The 15,128-nt window shown below is 49.5% G+C and overlaps 1 protein-coding gene across 1 annotated transcript; it reads left to right on the top strand.

The window, feature by feature from the left end:
- Nucleotides 1-826: 826 nt before the first annotated feature.
- On the top strand, nt 827-11,027 carry LOC308502479 (keratin, type II cytoskeletal 73; the record flags this gene model as incomplete). The annotated part of the gene is made up of 9 exons (XM_081060331.1): nt 827-1,270; nt 2,791-3,005; nt 3,828-3,888; nt 4,544-4,639; nt 5,386-5,550; nt 8,474-8,599; nt 8,755-8,975; nt 9,937-9,971; nt 10,777-11,027. The coding sequence occupies 9 exons, from the start codon at nt 827-829 to the stop codon at nt 11,025-11,027; spliced, it is 1,614 nt and encodes a 537-aa protein (XP_080916457.1).
- Between the last annotated feature and the right edge of the window lie 4,101 nt (nt 11,028-15,128).

Here is a 15,128-nt window from a genome sequence, read left to right as displayed (position 1 = left end):
ATATGTAACTACCTGAGCTTCGGTTTTCCCTATTAGTAAATTGTAGATCATCACAGCCCCTCGCCTGGCCAAGTGGACTAAAGGAGATTCTGTGCGCTGGGAGCTCTTTTAATGCGGTCCTGTACCATGTCAGCCATTGTGAATAGCAGCAATACCATCATTTTCAGGTCCAGGGTGGGAGTGGGAGGAAGGGGCAAGAACAACGTCAGTGTGTGCAGGGCAGCCTAGCCAGCACAGAGGAACAGGAGACCGGCCCGGGAGGCTGCAGCAGAGGCTGGCAACCAGAGGGTTGCGCTGGGTCCCCATGGCCCTGGCCATCACGAGAACTGTCTCCAGGAACCCTGGGAAGCTAGGCCACAGACTCTCCTCCTAACCACACACAAGCAGCTCAGCCTGGGTCCCTAAAACAGGTACAGTGGTGAGGTCTCTCACAGATGATGCTATCAGTTAAAGGTCTCTCCTCTGCACCCCTGCAGACCTACTCCTTGGGAAAGAGCAATTGAGGCTGTGACAAACCTCCCAGACAAGATCATCCTAGGGATAATTTGGCCAGCCTAATTATCCCAGGTTTATTAGATAAGACTCAAATTACATGAGAAGGCTTGCAAGCCCATCATTTTTGTTTTTTGGAGTTTTCAAGTTATTTATCTGATATCTCTGATTTTGCTGGAAGAAAATGATTTCTTGCTCCCAGGCAAACTAAACACACAAATTAGGGCAGTGGCTCCCTCCTGAGCCCTATAAAGGGGGAGCCTAAGATTGCAGGCTGGTGATTGTATCTCAGCTAAGGGTTAGCCTTTTATTTCAGCTCTCTGGTCTTCTCAGCATGAGCCGCCAATTCACCTGCAAGTCAGGAGCTCCCAAAGGGGGCTTCAGCGGCTGCTCCGCCGTGCTCTCAGGGGGCAGCTCGTCCTCCTATCGGGCAGGAGGCAAAGGGCTCAGCGGGGGCTTCGGCAGTCGGAGCCTCTATAGCCTGGGGGGCGCCCGGACCATCTCCTTCAACATGGCCAATGGCAGTGGGCGGGCAGGGGGATATGGGTTTGGCCGGGGCCGGGCCAGCGGTTTTGCTGGCAGCATGTTTGGCAGTGTGGCTCTGGGGCCTGGGTGTCCGTCTGTGTGTCCTCCAGGGGGTATCCACGAGGTCACCATCAACAAGAGCCTCCTGGCCCCCCTCAATGTGGAGCTGGACCCTGAGATCCAGAAAGTGCGCACCCAGGAGCGCGAGCAGATCAAGACCCTCAACAACAAGTTCGCCTCCTTCATCGACAAGGTGAGACTTTCTGGAGAAAGCGGAGCATAGAGCCCTTCCTTCTTCCAGCTTCACGACCCTGGGAGGCTCCCTGCCCGAGGGAGAGGAAAGCAGAACATTTCCCTAGGATGCGGACACAGCCGAGGACAGAGGAGGGACGAGGTGGACGACCCTTGGACATCAGTGCTGAAGGGCCGGGATGGCTAGAGGCGGGGAGGAACTAGAGAGCTTAGTCTGGGAGGGTTTCCAGGAGGCAGGGAAAGTGGCAGTGCATGAGACTTAGAAGCCAGACAAAAGAGAGGGCCTTGGCAGCCTCGGATGTCTGGAATGCTGAGACCCCTCTTCTCCTCTCATGGGACCCAGACCAACTCAAACTCTGTTCAGAAGAGACTCATAGCCTAGAATACACCCAAAATATAAGGTGAGGCGCAAGGGGATCAGCGGTGCACTGGGGCAGTGGTTCTCAAGAGCGGTCCCTGAACTGGCAGCCTCAGTATCACCTGGGCCCTCATTAGAAATGCATGTTCTCAGGCCCCACCTCAGGCCTGCTGAACTCTGGGGGTGGGGCCTGAGAATGTGCATTTATAACAAGCCCCCAGGGTGATGCTCACGCACGCTTGAGTTTGAGAACCACTGAGGCATAAAGGGGTAAGAATGTCTTGGGAGGCAGACTTCCTGAGCTTCGGGGGGCAAGGGAAGCTCATCAGGCATGACAGTGAGGTAGAGGGGTAAAGGCTGAGTAGGAGTTTGCCAGGCGGAAGTGGGGAAAATCAACCTAGGGAGAAGGAGAAGTTACCCGCAGCATGAAGGACTTGTCTGGAGAGTGAGGACACCTTGGGTTTGTGTGGGTGTTGGGTGAATGGTGGAAGAGGGACTAGGCACCTTGGGAAGAGTACAAGAAGGAATTTGGATGTGACCTTGTCGGTGGTGTGGAATCACGAGAGGGATTTAAGCAAGGGAATGGTATGATATTTATAGCCAGACACTTGGGAATGCTGGTTCTTTCCCTGAGGTAATGCTCTGAGAACCTAGAGAGTTGGACGTGAAGACAACATAGGAGGGCCTGAGACCCCAGAGCAGATGAGTGCCAGTCTCTGGCTGGGCTGGGAGAGGCCATGGCCAAGGCAACAGAGAGCAGGCAGAGCAAAGGCCAGGATGCTGGGCTCTGAGCAGAGACGCCCATGAGCATGAAAGTCAGTACAAGCCAGTTTGCATGTCTAAGGACTTGCGTTAGAGAGCCGGTCCAGGCTGACCACTGACACTGATCCAGGCAGATTTCAACTGGTGCAGAGGAGACAAATGTGGACGAGAGAGAAATGAAAATGTTGAGCCCTCTCCTGCTCCTAGGGGCTGCTCCCAGAAAGAGAACCTCCGTCAGACAAAGGGCCCGGCCGGGGAGGGGCATGAGTGACATTTCCTAAGGGCTGGGGTTTACCCTTTAAGCTAATGCAGTGTAAGAGAACATAGGAAAGGAAATCATCCAGGAAAGGAAACCCCACAGCCTCTTTCTATGACTGAGTGTCTGTTGATCTGGGTTCCAGGTGCGGTTCCTGGAGCAGCAGAACCAGGTGCTGGAGACCAAGTGGGAGCTGCTGCAGCAGCTGGACCTGAACAACTGCAAGAACAACCTGGAACCTGTGTACGAGGGCTACATCAGCACCCTGCGGAAGCAGCTGGAGACGCTGTCCGGGGACAGGGTGAGGCTGGACTCGGAGCTGAGGAACGTGCGCGACGTGGTGGAGGACTACAAGAAGAGGTGAGCGGGGCCTTGTGCCCAGGCTGAGTCACCTCCTGTGGCTGGCCGTTCCCAGCAGACACTGGGACATTTGCTCCTGGCCTCAGGAGCGCTGAGCTCAGGTGAGGATGACCCATCCTGAGCTCCTTTGTCTGGGCGAGATGAGGGTCTTCTCCGGGCAGCCAGGCGGGCTAGACCAAGGACAACCGGCCTCTTGGACAGTGGCAGCATTGTCCGGGCAGGTGGCCACCTTCCTCCTGCTCCCCACTTGAGAGAGCGCAAATGTGCCCACTCCATAGTCTCTCAGTTCCTAAGCTAGCTCATTTTGCCCCTGAGTTCCAAGGAAACCCCCCAGCAGGGCAGGGAGTTAGCATTTCTATTGGGCTTCCTCTCTCATTTCCCTCACGTCCTGGATATTTGGGCCATGCTTCTTCTTCTTCCTTTCCCAGGGGACAGTTCTGGCTTCCTTGGGACTCATGCTTAGGGATAGGGTAGTTATTGGCAGGGGTGTCAGGCAGCTGGGTGACACGAGAATCATGGCTGAAAAGGGCAGCAACATGTTCCTGCGATTTGGACACTGAGTGGGAGAAGAAGAACCTATTCACTTCAGGCAGCAGAGGAAATCCAGACCCCAAACCATCCTGTCACCTGGCCCGGGAGGGGCCTGCTTCAAACCCTGCTCACAACGCTGAACAAATAGGTCTACTGAATTAGACAATTTGCAAAGATGTAGAATAATACTTATTATAAGATAATAAGTAACATAGGCATCTCTTTTCATAATGAGAACACACACACACACACACACATTATACGCAGCTCACTGTGATGCTTTTCCTGCAGGTATGAGGAGGAAATAAACAAGCGAACAACTGCTGAGAATGAATTTGTGGTGCTTAAGAAGGTGAGAAGGGGTTGCATATCCCTCGGTCACCCAGGGAGTAGAATGTAGACGGTGGGAGGAAGTAACATCAAAGAGGAGACTGAGGTTTCCATGGAAGGGCCTGGAGCTAAAGTGACAAAGAAGATGGAGGGCTTTGCTGCTTGGAATGTCTTGGGACACCTTGATGTTTATCTAGAACATACCACTTTGTCAGTCCCCATGTTTTGTGTAAATGGGCAGGAGCCCAGATGTGGATAGTCAATCCCCAGGTCTTGACCACTTTGGCTTGGGAAACAGGACATGCTCTGAGAGGAGCTACAGGTTTACCTTCCAATTCTGCCTGTCTCTGGCAAATCGCTGGGGCTGCCCTCAGCTCTGACTGCTGAATGACCGACAGGGTGGGGAGGACAGGGCTCTCTCCCATACCTTCTATTTGAGTAATAGAGGCAGTAAAAAGATCCTGTCTTTGGATGGGACAGAAGGAGTTCCAGAGGCACCAGGAATTTGTGCAAGGTCTCAGTGAGTCCTGGGTAGAGGTCAGATTCCTGGGCCCCTGGTCTTGAGTCCGTTCCCTGAGGCAGTTAGCCACAGAGTTGGCACTGGGGTGCCAGTTCCCAGGAGAACACTGGCTGGGGTTGAAGAAGGGAGATGTCATGGGGTCCCTGGATTTTCTTAGGACGTGGATGCGGCTTACATGAGCAAGGTGGAGCTGCAGGCCAAGGTGGACGCCATGGACAGAGAAATCAAGTTCTTCAAGTGTCTGTACGAGGGGGTAAGCCTCCCCCAGCCCCAGCCCCAGCCCCAGCTCTGTGTCTGGAAGGAAAGACATATGAACGAGCAGTTACTTACTCATCAGTAACTTTCAGAGCCCAGAGATCTCTAGCATTTGGATGCTGGGCGCTTTGTAAATCAAAGGTGAGAGTGACATCTATCCTGATGCCTTCAAATGATATATGCCCTCAGTCCCAGGCTGGCCTCCAGATGCCCTGCTTTCACATCTTTCAGGAAGCCATGGGTACCTAGGGGGTTCCCAGTGACCCTTAGTGGAGCACATTCTCATTTCTGGCCGTTTTCTCTTTGCCGCTTGGAATATTTCCTCAGGTCATTGGCAGGAATCCCCAGGGATGGACATAGTGAGTCCTCAAACCCTTTCTACTGCCTCGGTGACCATCTGGTTCAAGCCCCAGCCTGTTGGCCAAGCACCTGTGGCCTCCTGTGTCCTTAATGTCTCTTATGTGGTGGCCGAGGTGGTTCCCCTTTACTTTCTCCACTCCTGATGCACCTCAGGTGACAGACGTAAGGGCTGTTCTCTGCCTGGGCTGCATCCGAGCCTCTTAGCAATTTTAGATGTGTTGTTGACACTCTCTGGTATGGTGAGCTCTATTCTTATAAACTTTGGGGAATACAGCTTGTATATATGTGGGAGGATTTTGGGGCTCCCCTGCTGGAACAGGGCCATCACCTTGGCACCTTCCTCTGTTCACAAAAGGCATTTCATGCTTCCTTGTTCCCCTGCAGGAGATCGCTCAGATCCAGTCCCACATCAGTGACACGTCCGTCATCCTGTCCATGGACAACAACCGGGACCTGGACCTGGACAGCATCATCGCCGAGGTCCGGGCCCAGTACGAGGACATCGCCCTGAAGAGCAAGGCCGAGGCTGAGGCCCTGTACCAGACCAAGGTGAAGCTGTATCTCTACCTAGAGTCATGTGTTCCAGGGCCTCTGGTTCAGTCCCATGACCCACCATGGCCCCCACGTTGCCGGGGAGCTCGGCACTGTCCCGGGCTCTAGGGGAACCTTGAAGGGAAGAGAAGATGCAGCTCTGTGTTTAGGGTCCACTTAGACTATGGCAGCCATGGGAGGACACACACAGCTGAGTGCAAATGAATGTGGCACAACCAGAATGCTGGGAGACAGGCGAGGGAACTAGGATCAGGCGGCAGATCAGGAACGACTTCTGGAGGCAGAGTTTTGAACTGAGTCTGGAGGGTGGGAAGCATGGGTAGTTAGCATCTCAACTCCCTCGTTAATTACAATAAATTAGGGGGTCTCTGCAGTATGATCTGAGATCAGGTAACTCCTACCTTTTCATTCAAGTCCAAATCCAAGAATAAAGGGGGAGTTTGAGTCCCTTAGATCTTAACTCCTCCTAATGGGTTGTGGGTGGGGAAATGATTCTTTAGATAATGTGGTTTCTCAGATCTACATGGCAACTTCCTAATTGTTCCTTGCTGTTTATCAGGCTCCTTCTCAAGGGAAATCCACACTCTTGAGACCTTATCTTGTCCATCCCTCTGCCTCCTTGATACCCTGGAGACAGAAAGATTTGGCCTCCAGGGATGGGAGGAAGAAAGGCTTTCAAAGCCTAGAAGACAACACAGGCCAGGGCTTCTTGATAAATGTTCCAACTCAAGTTCCCAGTCCACAAATCTCTCCACATTACTGCTGCCAGCCAGGGACAGGGATGGACGTGTGGCCTAACCACTCTAGATTGTCAGTGGCCAGTGCTTAACCTCAGGCTCCTTCCAGAAGAATCAAGCAGGTCCGTACAGACACTATAGACCATTTGCTATTTGGTGTTATCTACACCTGTACTTTCCCAGTGAGAGGTAAGCACTCATTAAACAGAATTTTATTAGTATAGCAACACTATTATGAGGGCCTACTCTTATCATTTCCCTTATGGAGGTGAAGAAGCCAGGGCTCAGGGAGTTTAATTAACTTGCCAAGATCAGTTAGCCGAGTGATGGAGCTGGATCTGAATCTATGGGACCGACTGCTAATTCCGTGGTGTTTAGACAGAAAATCAGGACAGGACTCTGGTTAAGAAGCATTTATGAGAAGGGTGTGGGGTGGGTGGAGAGCTGAATGACAGGAATTTGCTTCCCCATTTGCTGCAGAAGAAGATTGCTTGGTGTTAGAAATGGGGGAGCTCGTGCCTCTGTCCCAGTCAGTGTGTGGGGAGGCTTATCATGCTCACACAGCCTTGCAGAGAAGCAAGAGAAGGCCAGCTGTCCTGACCCCGTTCATTGTCCCAAGGTTAATATCAAAGGAAAAACACCGGAGCATAGAAAGAAGCCCTCCATGCCTTTGAGAGACCTGGCATCTCTAAAAGGAATCCTGAATCTAGGGCCAGGCTGGGGACAGATACGAGACAACTGGCAAAGCCAACCATCCAGAGAGCAGGGCACAGCCATCAGAGTTCTGAATGTCACATGTTTTCGTATTTCCCTTAAGTCAAATTCTGGGGTAGAAATGGAATATTCTTTCACTATTCGATGGATTACATCAAAGGCAGGAATAATCCCAAACTAGTAGATGACCCAAAATCCATGACTAGCGATATAGTTAACTTTATCCCCACTACAAACACACAAAATGTTCCTCCATGTTTAATAAGACTGCCAATAGCCTGGGGCCAAGCTGAGCTGTGAAAGAAAGGAAGTCATAGAAATACAGGGGCAACTCATCAGTTCCATTTTTGGTTCATTCCTTCAGCAGATCTCTTTTTTTTTCTGTATCTATTTAAATTAAATTTATTGGGATAATATTGGTTAGTAAAATTATATAAGTTTCAAGTATACATTCTATAACACATCATTTGTATATTGCATTGTGTGTTCACCACCCAAAGTCTAGTCTCCTTCTATCACCTATCTGTCCCCCTTTACCCTCTACAACATCTTCCCATCCCTGTTTCCCTCTGGTAAACACCATACTATTGTCTATGTCTATGAGTTTGTTTGTTCTTTTGTTACTTTCTGTTTTTATGTCCCACATATAAGTGAAATCCTATGGTTCTTGTCCTTTTCCGTCTCATCAGACAGACCTCTTTTGAGCATTGGGCAGGCACTGTGCTAAGTACTGGTAATTCAAAAATAAAAGAAAGGGTCCCTGCCATCCAGTCATTCTGAATCTGATTGGAAAGACATAGAAACGTGTGATCACACTACAGTGTGGTGAGACCTATGGACTGTTGCGCTGGGGATTATGGGAACAGAAGTGCACCCCACGAGTGTATCAGGGAAAGCTCCCTGGAGGAAGTGATTCTGCACTGGCTGAGTTGGAGCCAGCTACGGAACAAGGGAGGATGAATGGGGTAGGGTTTTCCAGGTGGAGGGAGAGGCTCATGTAAAGACTCAGAGAACTGAGAGCATGTGGGACATTTAGGGAACGTGGAACTGTTTGGCACAGGTGGAGAGCCAGGTAGGTGATGAGCAGGGCCAGTGAGAAAGGAGTCTGGAGAGGCTGGTGGATGCCAGATCTCAAAGCACCTTGAGTTTGATTTTGACCTTGATTTTGAAGGGCTATAAGAAGAGAAGAACCATAACTGGAGTTGTGTGTTATAAAGTTGCAATGTAGAGAACATGGGACTTTCAACAATTCTTATGGTCAAATCTAACCATCAGGGAGATCAACTGTGCTTAAGGCAAATAAAGAAATCCAATGAACAGATGGTTGAGTGGGAGTCAATTGGTAGACCTGGTAAAGTTGGGCACCCATTACCCACCTCTACCATACTCCCCAGCCAAAGGCACAGTCTACCAGGGTGAGGTCAGCCAGGCCCTAAGTCAAGGCCTCTGCTTTGGGCCCTCTCTCCCAGTTCCAGGAGCTCCAGCTGGCTGCCGGTCGGCATGGGGATGACCTCAAACACACCAAGAACGAGATCTCAGAGCTGACTCGGCTCATCCAAAGGCTGCGCTCAGAGATTGAGAGTGTGAAGAAGCAGGTGAAAGGGCTTTGGGGGATCCTGGCTCACTCCCATGCTTTGCTCTAGGAAGTGGGGCAGGACAGAAGAGGGTTGAACTGCAGTGAGTGCATGACGGGTGAAGTGAGCCTCAGGATGCCTTAGAACTCAGGGGCATGCTACCTCCTGGCCCTCAGTGCTCCAACCTGGAGACGGCCATTGCCGACGCCGAGCAGCGGGGCGACTGTGCCCTGAAGGACGCCCGGGCCAAGCTGGACGAGCTGGAGGCCGCCCTGCATCAGGCCAAGGAGGAGCTGGCCCGGATGCTGCGTGAGTACCAGGAGCTCATGAGCACGAAGCTGGCCCTGGACATCGAGATCGCCACCTACCGCAAGCTGCTGGAGGGCGAGGAGTGCCGGTGGGTGATGGGAGGGGTCTTAGAATGCTAGAGCTGGGAACATCTGCAATCCTCTGATTCAGTTTCCCAGAGTGTGGAGGGCAGGTGCCGGAGGTGCTTTTCAGGTCACTCACGAACATAGCCTTAACTAGCATCTGGTCAGGTAATGAGACAGAGTTTCCTTTACAGCTCTCCTTCCAGTCCTCAGACTAAGGCAGAGAGTAAGTCTCAGCGTGGTGCTACTATGCCTTTAACACTGCCCTGACTCTCACGGATACCCTATTAATAAAGAGATATAGATCCCAGGTTTGAGTCTCTGGGCAGACAATAATATCGAGTCAAAACGTTTTTTTTAAAAATTATTTTCATTATATTTCTTTTTACTGCCTCTGTTTTGTTCCATTTTGGTCATATGGTACTGGTTTTCTATTTGCCCTGGCATATAAAACTTCCTTTTAAGAGAAATGCATTTTTTGTCATAAAAGGGAGAGTCGATGAAAAATACTAACTCTGTCACAGTATGAGTTGTTCGTGGTCATAGCAACACTTGGGAGGGTGGTACCTGAAGCACTGCCATTTGAAAAAACTCCGTTCTAACCTAGCACGGATTTATACATGAGACCCGAGAGAAGTTACCGCTCCTACAATCATACAGTTAGTCACACTAGTGGCAAGTTCTGATGCTCGTATTTCCGCATGTGGGCTCCTTCAGATGGTAGCCTCTCAGGAATGAAGAAGTGGGCTAAGGAGGAACTCAGCAGGAGAGACTCTGGAGGTGGTGTAGCTGGGGGGGCAAGGTTGCAAGTTTACACATCTCTGAAGTGGGGAGAGTAGACTGAGGAGAAACGATGTGCTTGGAGACACACAAATGCAGTTTATGCCACCTGGACATGAGCTAATCTGGCTGAAAATTTCAGCCTGTGGTGGGGGTAACTCGAATTCCATGTGATGGAGCGTCACCTGTGCTTTTCTCTCCGTACAGGATGTCTGGAGAATACACCAACTCTGTCAGCATTTGTGAGTATTTCACACCTCTAAGGGAATGCTTTTAGTCTGTTAACAAACACAAAGTAAGTGGATGCCTGCCACTGGACCCCGATGCTGCAGCTTGGGCTCTGCCTGGTAGAGCTCCATTGTGGTAATTGCCTCCCTTGCTGAGACCTGCTGTCCCTTCCCTCCTGGAGTCAGCTCCCCATCACATTCTGACACTTCACATTGGCCCCCTCCCTGATCTCTCTCCCATGCTGGGATGAAATTCTCAGCCCCACCCTCTTCTGTCACCTCCACCTGGCTTTCCCGCAAGATGGATGCCTGGAAGCCAGGAGCAGGAAGAACCATACCTACTCACTGAGAGTAGAGACCAGCACAAACACGCAGTGCACAGCCAGTTTTAATGCTGGCCCCACAGGGTTCAGCTTGGTCTCTGTCTAAGAGAGGCGAGCAAATACTCCCCTAAATCAACCAATCAAGAAATCGTTTGGAAAAAACTAAGAATGTGTTCTGAAGTTAAATGCAAGACTTGTTGGCTTATATGATGTGTGGGCACCATCCGTACTTCAGGGGGAGTCCCTGCTACTTCTATTTGTTGAAAGAATGAGAAAGTGCCTGATTGGGGGGTTCTGTGGGATCTGGGCTATTTCTCCTGGTGCTTGAACTGCTCAGAAATTGAGCATGTGTCATTCAACTGAAGTCCACAGTTGATGTGAAATATTTGCTAAAGGAAGAGACATTTAAGTTAGTTGGGCCTGGGAGGTTGAAGGGGACTTGGGGTCACCCCTGTCCTGGGACACACGCTTATCATTCCTCTCTCCATCCTCCACAGCTGTCATCAGCAGCTCCACGGCTGGGACTGCGGGCACAGGGGCAGGCTTTGGGTTCAGTGGTGCTGGCACCTATGGCTACCGGCCCAGCTCTGTTGGCTACGGCATGCTGTCTGGGGGCTGTGTCACTGGCAGTGGGAACTGCAGCCCACGTGGCGAGGCCAAAACCAAGCTGGGGAGCGGAAGTGAATTTAAGGACGCTCCAGGGAAGACCTCAGCTCTGAGCTCACCCACCAAGAAAACCATAAGATAAAGTGAAAGACAGCTGTCTGCCCTGCCCTGGTTTCCTTTGGACTCCCTTCTCCAGGAAATTCTCTCTGGTCACATTTGTCACTGTCTCCTTCTTGGTTTTCTTTGCCACTGACATCCCCTCTCTTCCACCTCTCTGACTTACTGTCTTAATGTAGAATCAGGATTCTAGTCCATCCTTCTGCCTTATAGGAGAAGGTTTTCTCTCAAGGGTAACCCCAATCCTCCTGCTGCCCCTTTCGTGCCCTGCTTTAGGGAGTTATTTGGCCATGTGTTCATGGATACATGAGATTACAGGCCCACTGATAGGCCTGTAAGAACTCCTGTGAGAGCAACATTAGCTCAGGTGAAACACCTGGTGGTTATAGGTCGTACCTTGCATGGTCCCTGCAGGTTATATAGCTGGGAGTTCCCCTACAGGGTGGCCCTATTGATGACGGAATTTATGCTTTCAATGTTCTGTTTATGTTCTTGTCTTCGTTCAGGCCTCACTTCCCTGCTTCTTGTGTATCACCAATAAACCAATAAAACTCATGCAGGATCAGGCTGGTTCTCTCTTCCAAGGGAATCCTTATCTCAGGCTACCTCTTCTATATGTGGAGGTCACTGAGCTGGAACCTGGGACATTGGAGGTCCAGTGTGTTCCAGAGAGCACCCAAGTAGCCTTAGATCTGAGTGAAAAAGATCCTTGCACACCGGTAGGATCCCATCGTCACCGCCAGTAGGTTTTGTGACACTCAGGATTGATCTCTGTTCCCCCATCCCCAGCAGATGCACCTTCTAAATCATGCTTTTCTCAGGATAACGCTCCAGTGAATGGTCAATCTTTAAGAATATTCAGAGTATCAGCATGGAGAGGGAGCCAACACTTGTCTCATGGCAAGATTTAAAATTGGTCAAGAGGCAGCAGAAGGCAATTCCAGAAGGCCTGGGACTCGAGTGAGGCTGTTCCCAGTTCTCTGGGAAAAGGCCAAAGGTAGATTCTCTTTAAAGACTCCTGTTCTCTTGGTCCTTGGAGTCTGGATGTGAAGGTATATGTGTATGAGTTGTGTTTAAATATGGGACCACTTCTGTTACACACACAGCTTCCAAAACATTCTGCACTCAGAGATTTCTTTTAGGTCCCCAGATCATGACAATGCTGTCAGGAGGCAACAAGATACCGAGAGCAAGTGAGAGGCTGGCACACATTCAGGCCGGGGCTCCTAGGGACACCTGAACAGGGTCGCTGGGAGTCCAGAGAGAGTCCTAGAGTTCAAATCAGTAGCTTTGAATTTAGATTCAGACTTTGCAAGTTGGGGATCATGAGCACAGCTCTCAAATCTTTTGATCCTCATTCCTTTAGCTATAAAACAGGCAGAATAATACCCCCAGATTGTTGCTAGCCTAAAGTGAGACAACATGAGGATGTCTTGTGCAATGCCTGGTACAAAATTCATGCTTAATAAAGGTTCATGGAAATAGAATCTTGTCTTCCGTCTTTTTGGTTCAAAATTGGACTTCATCAGGTCACCGAAAGAGGTGTTTAGCTGCTGGCAGAGCAAGGCACAAAATCCAAACGTTAAAGAGACCATCTTATACATTATATGCGTTTATTCATTGCCCACAGGAGAACTGGCTGGCAGAATAACTACTCTCAGGGAACACATTACTGGGGCCAGTGAAGAAATTGTGGTCAGTTCAATGAATGTTATTATTATCTATCACATACCTGGCATGCTGAGGCTACGGGGATATATAAACCTCGTCTATGCCCTTAATGGAGACATAACCATAAAATACAAAACTGCTGTGACGGGAGATGTTGGCAACAAAAGAAGATATTGAGACAACAGACAGGAGAGTAAGGGAACTTCAGGGAGGTTCCAGAAGGCTGACAGAGGAGGCAACATGTGCAGAGCTTTCCGAGGATGGAGTTTACTCGGTAGACAGAGCAGGGAATGAGCTTTGTAGCCAGAGGCACTAGCAAGGTGACAATAGGTGTTATTGCTGGGGTGAGAGGTGGAAAGCCGGAGGTACGGTGAGTGGAGATGGAGGGTGCAGTGGAACCTGGAGCTGGGGAGGCAGGCAGCAGCCACATCAGAGAGGACCTTTCAAATCTGCTAAGGAGCTGGGATTTGATGCTGTAGAGCTTGTGGGAGAAGCTAGTACCTTGGGCACCAGATGGACCCAGGTCTCCTTGGCCACTTACTATGTGACTTAGGCAAGATACTTCTGCTCCGTGAGCCTCAGTTCCCTCACCCGTGAAAAGGGGTTAATAACAGTAGTTCCTCACACAGCTGTCATGAGAATTAAATGGAGTGAAAGAATGTATAAAACTTATTTAATTCAGTGACTGGCACATCATATGCTATTAAACCATCATTACTATCATCACTCTCAGTATTACTAGGATAGACTAGTCTTTTTTTTTCTAAGATTTTATTGGGAAGGGGAACAGGACTTTATTGGGGAACAGTGTGTACTTCCAGGACTTTTTTCCAAGTCAAGTTGTTGTCCTTTCAGTCTTAGTTGTGGAGGGCACAGCTCAGCTCCAGGTCCAGTTGCCGTTGCTAGTTGCAGGGCACGCTGCCCACCATCCCTTACGGGAGTCGAGAAATCAAACTGGCAACCTTGTGGTTGAGAGCCTGCGCTCCAACAAACTGAGCCATCTGGGAGCTCAGTGGCAGCTCAGCTTAAGATGCCGTGTTCAATCTTAGTTGCAGGGGGCGGAGCCCACTATCCCTTGCAGGACTCGAGGAGTTGAACTGGCAACCTTGTGGTTGAGAGCCCACTGGCCCATGTGGGAATCGAACCGGCAGCCTTTGGCGTTAGGAGCACGGAGCTCTAACCGCCTGAGCCACTGGGCCGGCTCCTAGACTAGTCTTCTAAGAGGCTTAAGTGAGAAGGGAAATAGGGAAGGTTTAATAGTGATCAGAAGATTATTTGATGAATAGGAATTAAAGATCAATAGAACTGGCTATTAAGAGATATTGCTACCATCCAACTCTTTATGCTTGGATTCAGGTAATTAACACTGACTGCCTCAACGGACAAACACTGAAATCTCAGTGGCTTAATCTAACACAAAAGAGGTTTATTTCTCATTCACAGTCCGAGGCAGGTTGGGGCAGCTCTCCCACATGGTTCTCCCAGTGGGTATCTCAGGGACCTCGGCTCTTCTGTCTTAAAGCCCTGCCACATGGCAAACGTGACCCGCGAGGTTACTGGGACAGGGGAAAAGAGACGGAGGAGACACATGGACTATTAACTGCTGCACCCTAGAAGTGACACACTTGAATGCCACTCGCATTTAACTGGCCAACACGGCCCCAAGGCCCCACTAAATCCCAAAGGTGGCTGAGAAATGAGGAGGAGAGTGAGGACACTTGGTGGGCACCAGCAGTCTCTGGCATAACCTTCCTCAGGGTGGATACTGACATTGGTCCCAGCCTGAGAAATCTTTCTCCTTTGAGCCGTACTGGGATGATGCTCTCTTTGGTTTTGACAATGTAACTCTGGGCATATTGCCATAAACCAGATCAGGCTGCACTTATTATACTTAAATCTCCTTCATGTTTTTAGGAGATGAAAGTATGTTCGAATTTGGGGAATTTAAAATTGATTTAATTGTGAATGGAGACAACTTGTTCAGTGCTTCTTAAAGTATATTCCTTAAAATCCTGATTTTTATCAGATGTTATTTGGCCAAAGAGAGGGCTCTATGGTCAAAAAAAGGTTTGGAAAACACTGAGGTTTTTTGACTGAGGTCTTTAGACTTTGTTTCTGATACTATATCAGCCTTTCTCCCTTTTCTTCTGTAGATTTTTAAAAATAAGTCATTTATAAATATATGTTCATATTAGAAAATTCAAAAATATTAAAAAGTAGAAAAATAAATCTTATTCATAATCCCACTTCCCAGTCACTCTGTGTGGAAAACACTGAGTTGGGCATCACCCTTTGGTGCAGCAGAAAGCATTAAGCATATTAATGGATCTGAAGTCTGGGAATAAGTTGGCTGCTTAACCTTATTATTTTTTTAATCTATCATGAAGTCCATCCCCACACATTTTTCCTACACGATACATAATAATTTCTCAAGAACTAGTGTTCCAGGGCCAAA

Source organism: Rhinolophus hipposideros (assembly GCF_964194185.1).
Source record: "Rhinolophus hipposideros genome assembly, chromosome: 9".
Taxonomy (NCBI): domain Eukaryota; kingdom Metazoa; phylum Chordata; class Mammalia; order Chiroptera; family Rhinolophidae; genus Rhinolophus; species Rhinolophus hipposideros.
The sequence above is the reverse complement of the archived record's forward strand: the minus strand, read 5'-3'. Positions and strand labels throughout refer to the sequence as shown.